The sequence below is a fragment of the Sapajus apella genome, unplaced genomic scaffold, assembly GCF_009761245.1.
Source record: "Sapajus apella isolate SASKATOON/1434 unplaced genomic scaffold, GSC_monkey_1.0 scaffold10, whole genome shotgun sequence".
In the NCBI taxonomy this organism is placed as follows: Eukaryota; Metazoa; Chordata; class Mammalia; order Primates; family Cebidae; genus Sapajus; species Sapajus apella.
Window position 1 is genome coordinate 8,250,445 of NW_022436950.1, and position 21,735 is coordinate 8,272,179.

Below are 21,735 nucleotides of genomic sequence, written 5' to 3' on the forward strand. Positions count from 1 at the left end.
TTCTGACCTCTACAACGGAAACACTGCTGCTTCCCTGCCAGGGTCCTGGAAGGCAAAATCAACACTAACACTGGGCTTGCTCCTGCCTCCGTCAAAATAAGGGCAAGATGAACTCTCAGAGGAACAGCAGCAGGTAGAGAGGTGCCAAGGGTCAAGTGTGGAGAGCAGACTCCAAATGAGAATGCAGCAGAGCAGATGACAGGATGTGCAAGTCAGGCGTTCTAAGATCTAAGTGGCATGAGCCACTGTGCCCAGCACTCTTAGGCTTTTTGAGAAATATACTTTCCCCAAAATTTCCATAAGATTTGTTCCACCTAGGTATTACCCAAAAGGATCTGGTGATGAAATTGGTGTGGGTATAGGCTTCCTCACCATGGACTGCTTGGAGACCTGAATAATCAATTTCCAGTGAGGATATGGGATGCAGGGAGTGCCACATTTATTTAATAACAGAACCCTTTTCCACAGAGCATCTGACAGGGGGTTTCATGAAACATACTTTGGAAATTAAAGTGAACTCTCCACTTGGGCATAATGTTATGTGAGCACATGGACTGGCTTAAAGGGGAAATGAGAATACTTCAACATTCAATCAACAGTAGGCAGCTGCTGGACATTTTAGAAAAAGGAGAAATCCATTTTTTGACCATGGCTGAACATGGTGAAACATCATCACATTTTCCTGAACCACCCTAATCCCAGCCCCTCAAGATCTAGCAGGTATGCAACCCCACACCCCACAGTCACATACATTAAATCACACTTTTATTTTTTTGTAAAATGTGCTTTTTCCTCAATGAACTTTAATATCAGTCCAGGACCTCCACTTCCCCTTAGACAACACACACACACACACACACACACACACCCCACTTCCCTTTAAACAACACACACACACACAGCCCTCCGATCAGGTGAAAAATCCCCGGCGATTAGTCTATAACAAATATTGACACGAGGGGGAACAAAAGCATGTTGAAATGTATTAGAATCAGAACCTGTACAAAAAAAAAAAATTAAAATATAACCTGAAACTGTTCAAGTTCAGAAGTCTAGTTAAGTCCTTTTCTCTTGCCAGGAGAATGCCATCATCAGAGGGCTCTGGGTCATCACCAAGGAGGGTTGGAAAGATAGACGGAAGCAGCAACAGGTCCTTCAGCAGACAGAGGGGCATCGGTGCCACCATCCCTACCCAGGTGGAGCCAGGAGGAGTTAAAGATCTCAGGAGAGAGCAAGCATTAGCCGGCAGCCCCAATGGGCAGCTGGGGTCTACACACCAAATACAAGGCTAAGTAGTCACAGGCAGCAGGAAGAGTGGCCAGAAGAGAACACCAAGCCGGAAGGAACCACTTCTGCCACCCAGCAGACCCACAGCACCCTCTGTCTGTGCTCAGATACCAGAGGTTAGTCAACCCAGCACTCTCAATTAATCAGAGATCGAAGCTGGGCTTAAGAGGCTGAAAACCCGTGGGTTTAGTAAACATAGCCCAGCATCACGTCCCTCCATGGCCTGAACTGGAGCTGCCAACAAGAAATGAGGCAGAAAAGGGAAAACAGAGCATCTTAACGCCTGGCTAGAGATCGCTGCACCATCATGGGGACTGCGGTATGAGGGGCTGGAGAGGAACGCCCCCTCCTCACAAGGGGAGGTGCCTCCTTCACAGTCATCCCTAGGGGCTGGTTAAAGCTGCCTCCAGCTTGTAACCAGCCTGACAAAACGACATGGAGCAAAAGAAAAACTGGGAGGGAGACAAGCCCTTACACAGAGACAAGAACCTCCTGGAGGGAAGCTGGGCAGTGTCTGACCCTGTTGGGATGGCATTGGCGGAGCCCCTGAGTCTGAAGGAACAACTGGGGGAGGAGGGAGTGGGTGAGGGGGATTAACAGTTTTTCTGGAACAGTACCAAGAGGGTGGGGAGGCGCTGGTGAGGGGACGGGCAGGTCTGGAACTCACTGCAGGTAGAGAGGGCAGGAAATGGGCCCTTGGTGTCCCCTCCCCACCTGACCCAGGCCTGGTGAGTGCCAGCTGCCCCAGCCGGCCCTAGTGGCGGCTGGAGACCAGACCTTTCACTTTGGACATCTTCTTGGTGGGCTGCCTCTGCTCAGCGTGAGGGGGACACTCCCGTTCAGCCAGCTGCTGCTCCATCTCCTGAGCAGAAGAGGATGCGGTGGCTTTGAGTGTCTTCTTGATGTTGGTTACCTGGTGGGGAGAGAGAGAATCGTGTGCTCAGCCTGTATATGCTCACTAAATCTTGCTCTCATTATAATGTCTTCACTTCAGACAGAAAGCTAAAATCCTCTGCAAGAAAACCTGAAATGAGCTTCAGAAATCCAGATGAAGAGAAACAAGCCTGGGCTATTCACAGATAAGTGGAAACGAGTCAAGCAAAAACGTGGGACTAATGCTCTCCTGGTGGAAACAAGTGGAAGGGACCATTTGGCAAAGAGGCACAACACTAACAGTGAAACAAAGTAGTGATTAAAATGTCCTCAGAAAAAAAAAGAGGGGCCCAAGAATTCTACACTCTGCTGCTATTCATTTATAAAACCACAAATGTTTTCATAAGAATTTTGGGAATACAGCTCCATGAACCCTTCTTGAATAAACAGATGATGAACTTCAGCCAACTAAGTGAGAAATGAAAAAAATGTAGGAAAAGTACTGGCAAAATGCTATTTCACTACTATGTGCAGCATACCTTTCTTTCACTTAAAGTATACTCGAAAATATTTCAGCAGTTCTTGAACATTTTTCCATGTCAGAACAGATATCCTCTGTGATTTGTGAATACTACTCTATTACGAAGGTTCTCCAGTTTTTTGAATTGGCTCCTAGTTTGAGTTTCAGTGCTATGCTGAACAGCCCTCTATGTTTACCTTTGCATACCTCTGTGAACATCTATGGAAGATACTCCTAGAAGTAAGCTTTACAGAGCAAAGTGGATTTACATTTTCCACTGGAATCAGTACTGCTATATGGCCTGCTGAAAAGGGACTGTTCCAAACCTTTGTTCCTCAGCTTGTTGAGAGGAAGAAACAGCAGGAAGAGGATGGTAGTGGTAGGGAAGAAGATAAGTAACAGCTTTTTCAATTTTGTTTTTTGAGACATAGTTTTACTCTGTTGCTCAGGCTGGAGTATAATGACTCAATCATAGCTCACTGCAGCCTCAACTGCCCAGGCTTAAGTGATCCTCCCACCTCAGCCTCTTGTGTAGCTTGGACCACAGGTGTTCACCACCACGCCCGGCTAATTTTTTTAAAATTATTTGGAAAGACAATGTTTCATCATGTTACCCAGGCTGTTCTCGAACTCCTTGGACTCAAGTGACCCTCCCACCTCAGCCCCACAAAGTGCTGGGATTACAGGCATGAGCCACGGCATCCAGTCGGTTTTCTACACAGTGGAAAGGGAGTTGTCAGGGTCCAAAGTTCTGAACAGTCAGAATACCATGAGCTTGAGAGCAAGAGACAGTCCAAATGCAAACATGAAAGAATGCTATGAGAGTGAGACAAAAGCTGGGCTCCTAGAAGAGCGCCAACATCTGCAGAATCAATTTTAACTAGATCAGAAGTTGTTGGCTGGGCGCAGTGGCTCATGCCTGTAATCCCAGCACTTTGGGAGGCCGAGGTGGACGGATCATAAGGTCAGGAGTTCAAGATCAATCTGGCCAACATGGTGAAACCCTGTCTCTACTAAAAATACCAAGCGTGGTGGTGCGCGCCTGTAATCCCAGCTACTTCAGAGGCTGAGGTAGGAGAATCGCTTGAACCTGGGAGATGGAGGTCGCAGTGAGCTGAGACCGTGCCACTGCACTCCAGCCTGGGCAGAAGAGCAAGACTCCATCTTAAAAAGAAAAAAACAAAAAACAATAACAACAACAACAAAAAAACATAACTTGTTTTCTGTTGTTATTATTTTGAGATGGAGGAAAGAGCCATGCCCCAAACTTCTGTAACCTCAATCAGCACGGTAGCCTTTCTGAAGAGAGAATGACAAGAGGACTGTGGGCTAAACAGAAATTACAGAGGGCAGTCTGGGCATGGTGGCTCATAATCCTAGCATTCTAGGAGGCTGAGCAAGGAGGATTGCTTAAGAGCAGGTTTCAAGACCAGCCTGAGCAACATGATAGAACCCTGTCTTTCTAAAAAAAAAAAAAAAATTAGCCAGGTATGTTGGTGTGTACCTGTAGTCCCAGCTACTCAAGGAGCTGAGGCAGGAGAATTGCTTAAGCCCAGGAAGTAGAGGCTGCAGTGAGCCATGTCTGCACCACTGCATTCCAGCCAAGGTGACAGAGTAAGGCCTTATATCAACAACAACAAAAAAAAGAAAAGAAAAAGAAAAGAGAAAAACAATTAGCCCAGTTAGGTGGCATACGCCTGTAGTCCTAGCTATTCAGGAGGTTGAGACAGGACGATCACTTAAGCCCAGGAGTTTGAGGCTGCAGTGAGCTATCATCATGCCACTGAACTCCAGCCTGCATGACACAGCAAGACCCACAGCGTACGTGCGTGCGTGCGTGCGTGTGAAATAGGGAGGGGCATCAGCTCTGGGTTTATCCAGTGTCCTGCCAGACCACAAAACACCATCTGGGAACCCTGAGGCATCTCACCCTCCTGGCAGCTCACTGCTGCTTTGGTGTATCTCATTCAGTGAGCCACCTGGTGAGGGAAGTGAATGATCTGGAGCAAGTCAATGGCTTGCCACTCTTTCTCTGATAAAAGAGATATTATTTGTTTTACTTTAAGCCTTTTTTTTTTTTTTTTTTTTTTTTTTTTTTTTTTTTTTAATAGAAATGGGATCTTGCTATGTTGCCTAGGCTGGCCTCAAACTTCTGAGCTCAACCAATTTGCCTGCCTCAGCCTCCTAAGTAGCTGGGACTGCAGACACACACTATTATGCTCAGCTAAGGCATATTTTGATTACACTGGAGGAAAAATTAGGAAATTTGATTTCTCAGGGAACACTGCTTTATCAAATAACATTCTAAGCCTTCTCCAATTTGATATATTTTCTAAATATCCAGAAGAAAATGAATTAAAATCATAAAAGGGAACAGCATGACTTTAGTTTATTTCTTTGCATGTCAGTCACCTCTGACTTCCAAAGAAGATCCTGCAATTTAACATTACCTGAGGGAATATATTTAAAATTTTCCCCAAAGCTGACAAAATTTTAATCAAGTAAGACATTAGAAAACTAACGAGCTTTTGTTTCAAGGATTGTATTTCCAAAACTTGTATCTTTCCAAGCAAATAATTACCTTCCCCATTTGGCAAAATAGCTTTATTAAAAATTAAAAAACAAAACCAAAAAAATTTACTAATTTCATCTTGGCTGATAAACACTATTCAGCCTTATTTCTTCAAGTTGTGTAACAATTTTTACTAAACAATCAGATCATGCTACAAATAGTTTTCTATATTACTTCATTTAACACATCTTAGATTTACTGACAATCTCATAACCCCTACATGAGTAAGGAAAAGGGATTACCCAATCCCCAAATAATGGTTGTATTTTCAATCTGCTGTATCTGTGTTTCTGTAGCATAAAGTCATTATCAGCTTATCAAAAAGTGACAACCAGCATTTCTCTCTTTAGAGTGGCCCAAGGTGACTTGGGCTAGCTTTGGACTCAGAGTATCAATGGCTGGGCTGAGTGATGAGTCCCTGACCTGCCAGCCAAGAAGCAAACTCTGCCTGTGGCATATTCACCAAGGCAATGCTCTGCTGCCAGCCTCTCAGCAATCGAACAGTTCAACTGACCCCAAAGGCTTTGCTGTTTTACTCTCTTACTTTTCAAAGCTCAACACTTCCAATGCTCCTCCTTCACAAAGCCACGAACTCACAGTTCTCACTCTGGTCTTGAGGGAGCCTGCACATCACCCTTCTGCAGTCACAGAAGGGCTTACTTACCCTCTGCTTCATTTCTTTACTGCCACCCCCCACCATAACGCAGCCTTCCTCTCTCCTGGTCACTCAATTCTGTTTAAAAGCCTTTCAGATTCAAGATCCTGTCAAAAGTTTTTGAGCAAATAAGTAGAAAGAGGCATGGACAACTTCCCCTGTCATTCAAATGCCTATTTACTTCCTCAAGCAATTTTCTCCTGTAGAAACTGCTCTCTCAATCAGCTGTTTTAGGTGCTCCATGACTATGATATGCAATAAAAAGAAGTAAGACTTAGCCCGGGAAAAACTTGTTTTTTTCTCGAGTTCTGAAACACCATAATCAGGTGCCTTCCTTCCACTCCTCAAGCCTGCCCTGCACTCAAGCCATGCTCAGCCACACTCTTCCGCCACACCACACTTGGAAGCAGTCATCCCCACTCTGCCCTTCTGTTTTTCATGCACCCTGGGAGGGCACCACTCCTCCCCAGCTCGCCCATCTGATCCTGCCTGGAGAGTTGAGCACCTGGTCCATACAACCTGCCCTGACCGCTGCAGCCCAAGCTGATCTGCCACCCTTCAACCTGTACTTGCCTGGCAGTGCCTCTCCCTGTTCGATGGCCTCCCACACCATTGTGTCTCCTTCATGTGTCAGAAGCACACGTCTCGTTCCACCAATAAGACTGCCGACAAATCTAAGTCCTCTACAGTCATTACCACTTTGAGGCAAAATGTAAACACCCTGCAGAGGAGAAGAGGGCTTCTTGAGCAAGTGTGTCTAAGCCTAGGAAATGAACCCTTTGTCCTCTACAGAGGCCTCGCCTGGGCTGGGGTAGTGCCATGGTCCTCACACTGGGATCCATTACAGAGTCACTTTGCTCAAGTCAGCTTTACCGCTGCATTTGTAACACACAAGTCACAAACGAGACTTCTGAAGCACTGACAGACTCTCCCAGTAGAAGGGGATCTTCAAAGTCAACTAGCTTCTTCCAGTAGCTGGGCAGGTGGTAAGGGCAGACAGCTCCTTCTAGGACTTCAAATTGGCCACCCAGGCAGGTCAACCAATTAAACTCATTTTGGCCTTGTAGACTTTAAGAGTTCCAATTCCTCTTTCACAGAGCCACCCTTCAATTGACAACAAAAGTCATCCCCACAGACTTGTCTTCTTTTACCTAAATTTGGTAGAGTCCCTTATGAGTTTCTTCCTCCAGAGGCCTGGCTTACAGGCTCCTTAAAATATGAGCCTCAGAAAAGTAGGACTGCACTGCTAGCAAAAATGTAGCCTAGCTCTATCAGAGACCTTAAATATTTAGGCAAAAGGAGAGAGAAGAATTCCTGGGGCAGAAAACCTTCCTTCAGTTGAGGGGCAAAGCAAAGGCAGACAAGAGGAAATGCAATGCAGTTGGAAAAACTGTGCCAATAAACCTCAAGATTGTCACTAACTCCTAGGGGATTTTTTACATAATGGAAAACAGAGCTTACTTTGTCCAGTTACACTTTAGGACCTACATTACTAGAACATAGCCTACTTTGTAAATGTGGCAATAGTTATAAATTACCATTCTACATAACATCAGACATAGGCACAACCAAATATAAAGAAAAATGGGGCTGGGTGCAGTGGCTCAAGCCTGTAATCCCAGCACATTTGGGAGGCTGACGCAGGTGGATCACTTGAGGTCAGGAGTCTGAGACTAACCTGGCCAACATGGCGAAACCCTGTCTCTACTAAAAATACAAAAATTGGGCTGGATGCGGTAGCTTACGTCTGTAATCCCAACACTTTGGGAGGCTGAGGTGGGCAGATCATGAGGTCAAGAGATGGAGACCATCCTGGCCAACATGGTGAAACACTGTCTCTACTAAGAATACAAAAATTAGCTGGGCATGGTGGTGCATGCCTGTAGTCCCAGTTACTTAGGAGGCTTAGTCAGGAGAATTGCTTGAACCTGGGAGGCGGAGGTTGCAGTAGTGAGCTGAGATCATGCCACTGCACTCCGGCCTAGGCGACAGAGTGAAACTCTGTCTCAAAAAAACAAGAAAGAAAAGTGGTTTGGGCATGGTGGCTCACACCTGTAATCCCAACAAATAGGGAGGCACAGGTGGGAGGATAGCTTCAGGTTAGGAGCTCAAGACCAGCCTCAACAACACAGCAAAACCCAGTTCTCCATAAAAAGAAAGAAAAAAAAAAATTAGCCAGGTGTGGTAGCATGCACCTGTAGTCCTAGCAACTTGGGAGGCTGAGGCGGAAAGACTGCTTGAGCCCAGGAGGCTGGGGGTGCAGTGAACTGTGTTTGCACTACTGCACTCCATGCACTCCAGCCTAGGTGACAGAGTGAGACCCTGTCTCAACAACAACAACAAAAAAGGAAATACTTTCCAAAATCAAACTTAAATGTGCAAGTGTTTTGTAATGCTCTGAGTATTACCTCCTCACCACAGTGCTTCCTCAGAGATAATGAAACAGCTCATAATGTTCCCCCAGGTATGCTGGAACTAGGAACTAATATGTGTTATTTCCACGAAAGCCTAAATGGAGAGAATATTCTTCAGCAGTCTGTGATAGGGCTGGCTTCATTAAGAAGGAGGGCTCTTAAAGCTACAACTCACCAGAAGAAAGCTGTTGTTATAAGATTCAGGAGGGGGACATCATGTTTTTCTCTCCGAAAACAAGCAATCTAATTTAAGGACAAATAAAGAAAAGCTCACCAATCAGTTGACAAAATAGCTTTTAAAAGATAGGCCAACAGTAAAAGACTCATAAATATAAAAAGAATATGACAGAATCACCCTGGTTGTTTGTAGATTTCTTTTTCTTTCAAGCCTGTAGCTATTTGGTGAGTACCTTCTGTGTGCCTCAAGCAGGGGGCAAACAGCCTCCAACACTTAGCAGCCAGAGCATGCATTTACTGAATAGAAAAACTGACAAGGCTCTAAGCTTTGGCCATGCTCAGGGAGCAGACCATATTGGACTGTTCCAGATTTTCTAGAAGACTATTACGTCAATAGATTGTTTTAATTGGTGGTGGAGGCGGCCTTGGCCTTTTCCTCAGATTTCTTTCTCAAATGTAAATCCCTATTGCCACCTGCTGGCAGCATCGGGCTCTGCTAGTGTCTTCCAACCACTGGCAAATAAAGCCCTGTGTGCTAGTGCACACACTCTCCCTCTCTCTGTTTAAATAACCAAAATTTAAAGAGTCTACACTGTTGTGTAACTACACAGTGTAACTCAGACTTTAGCCAGGTATCTATAATAGCTCTGTGCACACCTGGCTTTCTTTTGTTGATGCTATTTATCATGAAAATAAACTTGAATACTTCAAAATTCTAAAACTAGTATCATTCATCTTTGTTAATGACCTCGATGCCAAAAATCAGGTGGTGCGGTTAGCCTCCCAACCTCATTTTGTCCAGAGTTTAATTTATAGGGAAGAATAAATGAAAGGACAGAGTGGTGAGCCCTTCCTACTTTGTTCAGACCTCAATCCCAAGTTAGAGATGAGGCCACTATCATGAAGAAGGTGGTTGCATAGCTTATCAGAAAAGCAGAAGGCTTATTTTCCTAATTGTCTTTGCTTTTGGCTAGTGTTAACTACAGTGCATACTTCCTTGCCCAGGCTGGTCTTAAACTCCTGGACACATGCAATCCTTCCTCCTTACCTCTCAAAGTGTTGGGATTACAGGTGTGAGCCATTGTAGCCAGCTCATACTTCTATGGCTAGAAGGATTAAAAATGGTCTATGAATTGAACATCCACAGAGTATATGTATATAGGGCAGTGTGTGTGTATTCAAAAAAATTAGCTCAAGTTCATGAAAAGCAGAGTTCAGCAGACCATTAACACACTTCTACAGTGTGTCAGAAATATTCAGTTCAACATCTGAGTATCTACTCTGGGTTAGGCATGGGATAAGAAGCTTATCTTACAAATAGGATACAGGTTTTATTTTCAAGGAGTACATATAATAGTATAGGGAATCACTCCAAATTTCACAAATCCCCCTTTGAAAGGCACCATCTACTCATTTCTTATGCTTCTTAGCTAGACTTCTGGGCCCTACTCTGCCACACTCTTAGACACCTGATTTTCAAAATTCATTAAGTATCATTAACACTTCAAACCCCATCCACCATAGAAAAGAGCTTCCAATGCTAAGGAAGATCAGTGCTTCTGGTGTTAAGGGCTCCAGATAAATTCTGAAGTGAGGTCACGTCATATATCAGGCTACAAGTACACAAATGCTCATAACACAAAGGCTGGGGCCTACATCTGTCCAAGAGGCTAAAAGTTTCCTCAACAACCAGGTGTCACTAAAACCAAACTTACATCCTCTTAACTTCACTTGCAGCTCATCTGCCAAATTTTATCCCTTTCTTCTTTCCGTATGAAACATGTCATGCATTTTACAAGTTTATTATATGTACAGTTTAGAGAAAAAGAATAAAATGAACACTATGTGCCCACCATGCAACTTAAGTAGCAGAACATTCCCAGGGCCTTGAAGCCCCACATGGCCCTGCCCAGCTGTACCCCTTCTTCCATGCCACCTGGTAACTTATCGCCATCTTACCCATTTTTAAGATCCATCCCCAAACTCATTTTCTTTTGCTCTACAGCTGCAAAGTACATGTGTAATAAAACTACAACCTTCTCTGTTCTCCAAGCCTCATCAATCACCCTATGCTGACCAGGAATCAGAAAGAGACAGAACACCAAGAGCAGGAGCCGTGTCACACTCATCCCTGTACTCCAGCACCTAGCCTAGGCCCATTTGTTGGTGACTGCTTACTTCATCTACACCAAGATTTGCAAAACAAAAACATAAACACTGCAAAGGAATCAACAGGTATGACCTGGAGAGAGGAACCAACGTTCCTTTCCTTCCTTACCTCTGCTTCTATCTGCTGCTGAGTTCGGTTGTGATTCTCTTTGTACTGGTTGGCTCTCAGAACTTGCTGCTCAATGCCCAGCAGAACTGCTTCACAGCCGTCACACCTGCAATGGAGAAAGCCAGCCCTGAGCTGCAGAATGGCCTGGGAAGTCTCTTCCAGCCTCTGAAATCTTCCTCCCCAACAGCTCTCCCCAGCGTCTTACAGGGACCTCCTTTAATACTCCTTCTGCCACATCTCTTGCCCATTCACTCCTTCCAAAAGACAAGCACTTTGTAATACCTACTGCAGGACATAACACAGGACATAAGGAGACAAACATGGTAGGCTGGGGCTAGTTTCTTAGAATATAGCTTTAATTTTCAACTTTGTATTTCGTGGAAGATGGTTTTGTAGCACCTAAGATTAAAGAAAGTAGGATAGGCTGGGTGTGGTGGCTCACGTCTGTAACCCTAGCACTTTAGGGGGGCAAGGAGGGTGGATAACAAGGTGAGGAGTTCGAGACCAGCCTGGCCAACACAATGAAACCCTGTTTCTACTAAAAATACAAAAATTAGCCGGGTGTGGTGGCACACACCTGTAGTCCCAGCTACTTGAAAGGCTAAGGTGGGAGAGTACCTTGAACCTGGGAAGTGAAGGTTGCAGTGAGCCGAGACCACACCATTGTACTCCAGCCTAGGTGAGAATGAGACTCTGTCAGAAAAAAAAAAAAAAAAAAAAAGAAGGTAGGATAGATTTTTACAGATGGTATTGAGTAATCCTTTTCTCAACAGAAAAAAAAAGATTTTCTAAAAGCATCCTATTTTGAAGATTCTTCCTTTTCTCAGAAGTTTAAGTTACTTCCTAATTGCCATACCCTTCCTCCTATTTTATTTTCCTCACTATTAACTTTTTTAAAAACAAAAAAGTTGAAAGAATACTACAATGAATATCCCCATACCTCCACTTAAGATCCAACAGCTGTGAGCATTTTGCCATATGTGTGGTACCCCTCAGCAAACCAATTTTGTTTCAATCTACCACCAGTGCCTAAACATGAGTTGTAAGCATCTCTGCCAGTAAACATACTGTGGTAACCAGTTAGTCTGGCACCTCTATGTCAAACATATTGGGTACTTAGAAACTGGAAAGCAAACTATGGACATGAAAAACTGTGTCAGCCATTTCAAAAACAGAATAGGACAGCCAACTTTGGCAGGTTCAGAAACTAGATTTTGTGTGCCAGACCATTTTGAGATGGGGTGTTTCTAAGTTTATTTCTTATTTATTCTAAGTTTCATAACCTATTGAAAACTTCTACTTGTGTCAGATGTTGTACAGAGAAGGTGTTTGGGACCACACCTGGGACAGAACTTGGGGTGAGGGGTGAGCAACACACGTCCTGAGGTAAGAGTAGCTTAAGTGAGGGAGACTTGGGGGCATCAGACCCCAGGAAGTCAAAGTGGCGCTGCTCCTCTCTGGATATACTTCTCTCAGGGACGAGCAGAGATTCCATTTCTCTCCCTAACCTGTGCACAAAGCTCACCAGCTCTGCTTCATGGCTTCCAACATGCCTGGGAACATACTCTCCTCACCTCCAAGCATACGATAACCCTGCCTCTCCTTCAAAACTGAGCTAAAACTTCTCCAATAAGTCCATCTGGCTTTATAAGCCCCAAATAATTTAATCACTCCACAGTAAATCCTCATAGAATGTGTGACAGCTCTTGCAAATATCAAATTTCATATAAACAGAGAACATCCAAATGTCCCAAAGCTTTTTATATACCAGAATATAGTTATCAGATATTCTATGGATGAGTCTGTATTCCAACTCAGAATGACCCACTCCTTGTTTTCCATGTCCCTCACAGTGTTTTACAAACACTAGCCCAATACGCTACTGATTTTGAACCTAAATTCTTTTATCCTAAGAATCTTACAAACATGTTAACTTCCACAGGGATAGAAAAATTAAGAAGAACAAAGAAAGACTCTTACAAGCACTAACCTTACTAGGTTCAGTAAACTCTGAGTCTGAGTTTGGCAAAGGCAGGACTAGCCTCACATAGTCAGGACACTCACATAGGCTCCACCTGCTAACCCTGGGCATTTTATGGCCCACTTTTAAATAGCCCCCAGTTGCATTTAAGGCAAGAACTATTTTACAACCAAGGCACCAGGGGGCCTGAAATGACTCCTGTTGTCACCCAGCTGTGATCACAAATGTAGCCCCACTCTCTGGCTCACTGTCCTAAAGCCCCAGCTCCCAGACAGCCACAGCCCCACCCCAAACCCTCAGCTAACACCAAGAAATCACATTTTTGCAAGGAGAGGCACAAAAGACATGCTAGATATCCCCTCCTTTTAGCCTCACCATTCATGCAGGGTCTTGACAATATTATTGATATCCTTCTTTCGGATGTCACGGCCAATGCAGAAATCCACTTCCAGCAGCTGGTTTCGCTGGTCCAGCTTGCCCTGGATGATGTCAGTGTAGACAGCCTCAATGATGAGGTCTTCTAGTTCCCGGAGATTCCGCATCTCCAGGTCTTTCAGCAACACGGAGTAGGGGATACACTGTAGATGAGGCCATGTGATCATTATAAAAACAATCTGGCAAGCATTAGCTAAAATGCAGGTATTACCCACATAGCCAACAGCTGCCTCTAGGCTAGGGAACTGCAGGCTAGTGGTAATTACTAATGGCTAGGACAACAAGAGATGGATAATGAACGATGAGACCTAGAAGACCAATCAACATCTAAGAAAGCAACCTCCTGGTTCTCTACCTCCTTGGCTTCACCCAGCCTTCAGATTTCACATGCTGCGGCATATCTGTGGAGATTCTAAAAACTTCTACCAGTGGAGAGAAAGGGAACTACTCGGTATATGCCACTCTGCCACCTTCTGGAAGCTTTCAGATTTTGCCAGATCACCATAATCTCCAACAGATCCCAGACACTGGAGAGAACTGGCTACACACAACAAAGTGCAAAAACAAACAAAAAACCTGCCGGCCAGCACATCTACCGACAGGTGACCAATGGGCACTGCCAGCTCAGAGGTCATCCTGAAGTTTGCATCTGTTTTCTCATACACTTAGAACCACTATGAATTCCCAACAATAATTCTTTACTGGGCTGTACCAACATTCTACAAGACTCCAGTTTTCTGCAAATTATCTGCCATATCACTACTAGTTTGGAAATTAACATAGTGATCAAATCTGTAGAAACAGACACGAGGAAGATATATACCGAGAAGAGAGCAAATATACCTAGAAGGGTTTTCTATGGCTAAAGGCATGATATCCATGGGTGGTAGGTGGACTTACAATGACAGGTTACAGAAATGAGGAAAAGGGTCACTGCTACTTCTTTACTATACTTGAGAGGTCCACAATCAGGACATGAAAAAAGGTCAGGTCCTCATTTCCCAACAAAACAGGCCTCCCACCTGAAATGCTAGGCTGAGAATCAGAGTGTCATTATATCAGATAAAATGATTTCAGCAACTGAAATCGCAATCCAAGAACACAACAGACCAAGTGCAGTGGTTCACACCTGTAATCCCAACACTATGGGAGGCTAAAATGGGAGGACTGCTTGAGGTCAGGAGTTTGAGACCAGCCTAGGCAACATGGTGAGACCCCGTTCTCAATTTTAAAAAATTGTTTTGAGTTAAAAAATAAAGTAATAAATAGATAATAATTATATATACATATACACACACACACACACACATACATACATATATATATATATATATCTTGGCCAGGCATCATGGCTCACACCTGTAATCCTGGCACTTTGGGAGGCCAAGGCAGGCAGATAATCTGAAGTCAAGAGTTTAAGACCAGCCTGACTAACATGGTGAAACCTCATCTCTACTAAAAATTAGTTAGGCATGGTAGTACATGCCTGTAATCCCAGCTCTTCAGGAGACTGAGGCAGGAGAATTGCTTGAACCCAGGAGGCGGAGGTTGCAGTGAGCCAAGATCAAGCCACTGCACTCCAGCCTAGGCAACAAGAACAAAACTCCATCCTTTCAAAAAAAAAAAAAAAAAAAAAGTATATCACTGAAGCTCAATCATGGAGGGAAAATGCTAAAACCAAAATTTTTTAAAGGCATAGTCCCACAAAAATTTAGGCATTTAGGCTGGGATTAGGCAGAGAGCCAAAATCAACTATACATTAACTAAATCTGGACCGTCATCAATGGCTGTGAGCAGCTGGCTGCAAGTCGTCTTCTAAATCAGCTGTGGGAGAGGACTTGGAGGTACAGTGGAATAGGTGGTATCTTACATAAGGTTAGAGTCTAAAGTTAGCATAGGAGACACAAATTCCAATTAGTGTAATAAACCTTGGAAATCCCAGAGAAAGGTAGTATATTAAAAATCTAGGCTGGGCATGGTGGCTCACGCTTGTAATCCCAGCACTTTGGGAGGCTGAGGTGGGTGGATCACCTGAGGTCAGGAGTTCAAGACTAGCCTGGCCAACATGAAGAACTCCTGTCTCTACTAAAAATACGAAAAATCAGCCAGGCATGGTGGTGTATGCCTGTAATCCCAGCTACTCAGGAGGCTGAGATGAGATAGGAGAATCACTTGAACCCGGGAGGCGGGGGCTGCGGTAAGCGGATATCACGCCATTGCACTCCAGCCTGGGCAACAAGAACAAAACTCCGCCTCAAAAAAAAAAATCTAGTAAGTCAACATAGCAAGTTTTTCCTCTAGCACGGGCACAGTTCACTGTACACTGAAAAACAGATAAAGTTATTAACTTGTCTTGAGATGCCTTGCTGTTTGAAAAATGTCTATCTTTAACAGCAGTCTCCCCCTAATACGGGAAAATGCTCATCCCACATGAGGTACCACAGCATGCCACATACGCTTCCTGTATGGAATGGGGAGTACTTGTCTACACCATTTTATCTTTTCCTCTGCAAAACAAATTTTACGTATTAATGATGTGAAACTCTTGTGTGCAGCTGGGACTTCTCTCATTGATGCCAGTGAGACAGCTGACTTCGGGTGAAGAGGAAGACAGGCGAGGGCTCAGGACCGTACCTTCATTCTTGATGCCAAGCTCACGATGGTAAGATGCTTCAGCTTGTTCTGCTGAGCTGTGCTCAGTTCTGGCAGGCTCTCCTTGTTGGCTGCTCGGTCCCACCCACCACAAAAATCAAGACATAAAATAAAATTAGGATTTCTTTTATGGAATAAGCTCACCAACTCCCCAGACCAAATCTACTACTGAATCACTATCATGACTTTGCACTTATTCATTTGGCAAATACTGCCATCTTCTTTGGAAGACCATGTACTTCCAAAGAAAAGACTCAGTCTCTACACACCAAGTTTAATCTCCTAAAAACTGAACAAACAAAATGATGTGGCAATTATCTTAATGGTGTACTATTTGTGCCCCTTGTGACATTCAATTAAGTTAAACACATATTCACTGAGCATCTGTTATGTGCAAGGATGAATAAGATGGGCTTTGCCAGGGCTGCTGCATGGCACAACTCCAGGCCATCAACCACCTGGAGGTGTGCAACTTAATGGCCCTGGACTTGTCCTCGGTCTTAAAATCAAATGTTTCAATAGCTACGTATGCAAGGCAGAACTACCAGAAAAAAGGTATAAGCTACCAGAAGAGAGGAGAGGGATGGGGAGGAGGTAGCGGGTGAGAGGAAGAGAGAGAGGGAAAGAGAACAGTATCATTTGGGAGGTACAGGAGATAAAAAGAAAGACTTCATGGAAGAGATGGAGTTTGAGTTGAGCTTTGAGGAAGAGGTAAAATTTCAGTAATAACCATAAATGATAATAACAGCAAGGGCAGCAGCTGCAGCAGCTTACATAAATAGCAAGCTTTATATCTTGTGGATCACACAGATCCACACATCCAGTTCATCTTCACAACAACCCCACAAGACTCCAAGTGTCATCAATTCCTTAACCACAATTCTGGATTCCAAAAAGCTGAATCCAAACTAATTTTTTTTTTTTCTTAAGCATGGTGCTGAAATTCATCTGGTGGGAATTTCTGACCTGAACCAAAACAGGCTTTTTGTCCCACTTGTCGTGAATATTCACCTGTTTTGCTGCAAAATTATGAATGTGTTTAACTGCCCACATTCTTCTGAAAATGTTACATAAAGAGGCATGTGCATCACATTACCTTTTTAAAGTCCCGAAAATTCTAAATTCTGAAACATCTACCTACAAGGAGTGTAGGTAAGGATTAATGGACTTGTACTGTTACTCCCACCTTACAGATGAGGAAATTAAGATTACTTAGTCAAAGAACACAAAACTAGTAGAAGTGGAGCCAGACTAACAACCGGTAGTCTGGTAACAGAGTCTGCGCAATGCTGCCTCTTTTTTTTTATTTTGAGACAGAGTCTCGCACTGTCACCCAGGCTGAATGCAGTGGCACGATCTCAGCTCACTGTAATCTCCACCTGCTGGGTTCAAGCAATTCTCCTGCCTCAGCCTCCTGAGCAGCTGCGACTCTGGGTGTGCGCCACCATGCCCAGCTAATTTTTGATTTGTATTTTTAGTAGAGACGGGGTTTCACCGTGTTGGCCAGGATGGTCTCAATCTCCTGACCTCGTGATTCGCCCACCTCCGCTTCCCAAAGTGCTCTTTAGTAAGCAAAGATAGAAGAATAGAACACACTCACTGGAACAAAGGGAAGATCAGAAAAAAATGTGGTGTACCAGGAAGTGGCCAACTGTCTGGTCTGACAGCAGCACAAAGTAGAAGTAACCAGGGAGAAAGGAGGAGAAGTCAGGAATATCGCAGAGAAGGCCCTGAGTATCAGGATACTGTCAAACCATTAAAAAAGGGTAGGAAAGCCAGGAAAAAATGGTTTGGGTAGAAAGTAAGTTAGTGGTTGGATATACAAGCACCTCATTCCTAATATTTAAGATTCTAATTTAAAATGACTCAAATGCCCTACAATAGAAAATGGGCTAGATTATAAAGCATTCGATTATGAAATATTAAAAATTATTACAAAGATGTAAAATATGGATGTATATAAGTAGGAGACAAGCAAGACATAAAACTGTATACATAGTTATATCTATGTAATACAAAACACAAATGTAAGGGGCACAAAAAAGTCCAGCATCCAAATGTTTGATGGAGACACAACTATAAGTGACTTTTATTTATTATTTAATTTTTTTTTTAAGACTAAGTCTCACTCCGTCGCCCAGGCTGGAGTACAGTGGTGCGATCTCAGCTTACTACAATCTCCATCTCCCAGGTTCAAGCAATTCTGCTGCCTCAGCTGCCCGAGTAGCTGGGATTACAAGTGCCCACAACCAAGCCCAGCTAATTTCTGTATTTTTAGTAAAGACGGCGTTCCACCATGTTGGCCAGGCTGGTGTCGAACTCCTGACCTCAAGTGATCTGCTGGCCTCAGCCTCCCAAAGTGCTAGGATTACAGCATGAGCCACCATATCCAGCCTATGGTGACTTTTTAAAAATCTATTTTCCAAATTTTCTTCAATATGCTGATATTATCTTGTTAATATTTAAAATGTTAAAATATTCTACAGGTGTGTATTCTGACACTTCATAGCACTCCAAGGGCCCTACAAACACCAGTCCTCAAGAATCTCATCTGGAAAACAAACAAGAGCTCCATTTGTGATGAGCACACACAGTCCCCATTTCTTTTTTTTTTTTTTTTTTTTTGAGATGGCGTTTCACTCTTGTTGTCCAGACTGAAGTGCAATGGCACGATCTTGGCTCACCACAACGTCCGCCTCCCAGGTTCAAGCGATTCTCCTGCCTCAGCCTCCCCAGTAGCTGGGATTACAGGCATGTAGCACCACACCCAGCTAATTTTTTGTATTTTTAGTAGAGACGGGGTTTCTCCATGTTGGTCAGATCTCGAACTCCTGACCTCAGGTGATCCGCCCACCTTGGCCTCCCAAAGTGCTGGGATTAAAGCCACCGCACCCAGCCACATAGTCTCCATTTTACCCACTAAAATATAAAAGGTGAAAAGGAAAATTCTCTTTGTGAGGTCACCTACCAGGCACAGCAAAATGGGAGGCAGCCAGTTCAAGAAGTCTCCCCACTACCCCATGCTTTATATCTCAAACCTTGATGGTCTTCCAAACTGAGCAACATAATTAAGACAAGTCTTTTGAAGGATCTTCACCAACTCACCTATGTAATCTGGGTATGTCCCATAGGCAAACAGGTTCAACAACTGCAAATAAGCAGCATTAGCGCCTTCTGCAAGCTGAGGAGGAAAAAAAAAGTTCACCACAGACCAAACTGTCTACCAATCACTGTTGTGTTCAAACAGAGGATGGGTGAGCATGTGTCCAAGATGCCATGGCTGTTTATTCTGTACTATTTGATTACTTGGCCCCTCAGGTTTCTTCTGACTCTTCAGGAAAAGATAAACAAGATTATTAAAGCCCCAAATTTAATTTCTCTCTGAGTATCAGGCTACTGTTTTACTTTCCACAGAGCATGCCCAAGGAATTGCTTTTCTCTCTCACACACATACAAAGCATTAAGCACTGGAAGCAGTTCAAATCTTCTCAAGATTCTGTTTGCATCCAAACAAAGACTGGAGCAACCCTGTCTACATACCAGCTTGGCAAGTATGGTATGAGCTGTTACCAACCCAAAGTGAACAAAGCTCAGGATTGGTTCCAAGTTTCAGGACTACATGTGGACTATGAAAGCTGGGAGAGACCAGCATATCATAAGATATAAGAGAAAGCCAGGATGAGACAGAAAGCCAGGCTGGGAGAGAAAACCAGGATATCAATCTGCCCCAAATAAAATGTTCATTAAAATTACTTACTCTTCACTGATGCTGATGGCAAAAAGCCATGTGTAGAAGAAAAGCGAAAAGATCCACTGTTCCGCCTGGAACTTCTCTGCTGTCAATTACCATGACTGATTTTTTTTTTTAATCACAAACATGCTCCTGTTACCCTTCCAACTTACCAAGCTCAGTAAATTCTAAACAGAAATAGCAAGTGGTATTCCACAGACAGCAATAGCGATACTACTCAATTTTGGCCATTAAGAAAAAAAGGTTCCAAGAAATGCATCTATAATTTCAGATCACTGAAAAGCAACCAGCTTATTCTCAGCCCACATATGGAAAAACTCAAAGTATGGGGAGATAAAGGTGGTCTGCTAAGCACCCTATGGAGAACTCCAGCATCCTAATACCTCAGGTTACCAGAAATCTCCTAAAGTCCCTGAATCAGAGGGGGGAGAAACCTGGTAAAGACTATCCAATCTAGCCCTACTTTTCAGACACATAATTAACAAAACAAGCCAGAAAAGAGTATTTTCTCCAAAGCACATACTCCAAAACTTCTCCCACTGGCCTAAATCAATAAGGTCTTTCTGGCTTTAATTTCCATCCATCTCTTCTTAATGTTCCAGTTACAAAACAACTACTTGGCATATTCATGCAGTCTTTTCATGAACCTGAAGGAACACATTACCCCTTGGTCACCTCTTGTGTTGAAAAAACGAATCCTGGCCGGGCGCGGTGGCTCAAGTCTGTAATCCCAGCACTTTGGGAGGCCGAGGCGGGTGGATCACGAGGTCAAGAGATCGAGACCATCCTGGTCAACATGGTGAAACCCTGTCTCTACTAAAAATACAAAAAATTAGCTGGGCATGGTGGCATGTGCCTGTAATCCCAGCTACTCAGGAGGCTGAGGCAGGAGAATTACCTGAACCCAGGAGGCGGAGGTTGCGGTGAGCCGAGATCGCGCCATTGCACTCCAGCCTGGGTAAAAAGAGCGAAACTCCGTCTCAAAAAAAAAAAAAAAAAGAAAGAAAGAAAAAACGAATCCAGTTCTCTCAGATTTTCTTCATAAAACTCATTATCCACTTCTGGTAAATGAAATTAGTATTGAAAGCCTACTGTGTGTCAGGCTATTCAGCTCTGAAAAAACAATGGTGAGCACTACAGACCTTATCCTCACAGAGCTTATAGTGTGGCAAGCAAGCCTGACATGAAATACAAACTTACAATGAAAAGGTAAAAGTGGCTCTTCTCCTCTCTGACCATCACTGGTAGAGGAGCCATGTGTGGGCATCTGAAGTGGTTGGGCTGTGGGGAACTGCTCCAGTTTCCTCATCAAGAAGAATACACAGATACACAGCACTGAACTCAGTAGCCTGAAGGCCGGCAATTCCTTTGGCTACAACTGGCTGATTCACCAAAACTCCTGTTAAAACTGACTGTGGGTGTGGAGCCAACAGCAAAGGTGTCGTGGTGGTCATGAAGGTGATAAACTGCCCAAAGAAAGAAAACCACCTCCTATATGCAAATTGCCACCACCAAGAATTCCAGGGCCGCTCTCAACAGCATCCAGCACATGCTCCACAAGAAGTACCACCACCCACATCTGTGCATGCTGCCATCCACAGAGCCAGCACCAGCCCACACAGCCAGAAAACTGTGACAGTGAAGAGGAAGGGGACCTTCCCCACCAATCCACGAAAGGCTCCTGAGCACCACCCTCCACCCCACAAAGCAATAAAGATGCTCACAGACTTTTCTCAAGTAAGTGAATAAATATAAATAAATAAAAGTGTTCAAAGTGGGAAGTAGAGGTTGAGAAGTACAGATTGCTTTACATCTTCTTGTTCCATCTGTTCAATGGATCTTCTCATTTTTGAGGCACAATAACCAAAGCTGGATACCCAAGGTTTTAATAACAAGCAAGCAAACAAGTAAAATGAATTCTTCTAGCTTTTCATGTCATATCTAACACATCTACTTTAGCACAACATTGCCCTTTTCCACAAGAACAATATACTCCTACTCATGTCCATTTTATATACAACAGCAGTAAGTTTCTGCTGTGTATGTCCCTGACCAATCTTCCTGATTGATATTGCACTGGAGATTTCTGGTCCCTACAAATGCCTGAATCTACCTTTATTAAACATCAGCCCACGCTTTT

At 43.7% G+C, this 21,735-nt stretch overlaps 1 protein-coding gene across 4 annotated transcripts in view; it reads right to left on the minus strand.

The window, feature by feature from the left end:
• Positions 1-422: 422 nt before the first annotated feature.
• The window catches only part of COPS7B (COP9 signalosome subunit 7B), a 28,974-nt gene continuing 7,661 nt past the window's right edge, over positions 423-21,735 (minus strand). For 3 of the 4 annotated variants that reach the window (XM_032277927.1, XM_032277925.1, XM_032277926.1), the window contains 5 exons: positions 18,950-19,025; positions 15,827-15,915; positions 13,133-13,335; positions 10,777-10,882; positions 423-2,200 (listed from right to left, as the gene is read on the minus strand). In XM_032277927.1, the coding sequence (XP_032133818.1) occupies positions 2,042-2,200; positions 10,777-10,882; positions 13,133-13,335; positions 15,827-15,915; positions 18,950-19,025 (633 nt within the window). In that variant the 3' untranslated portion in view covers positions 423-2,041. The remainder of the gene's footprint in view (positions 2,201-10,776; positions 10,883-13,132; positions 13,336-15,826; positions 15,916-18,949; positions 19,026-21,735) is intronic. The other variant, XM_032277928.1, reaches the window with a different exon arrangement.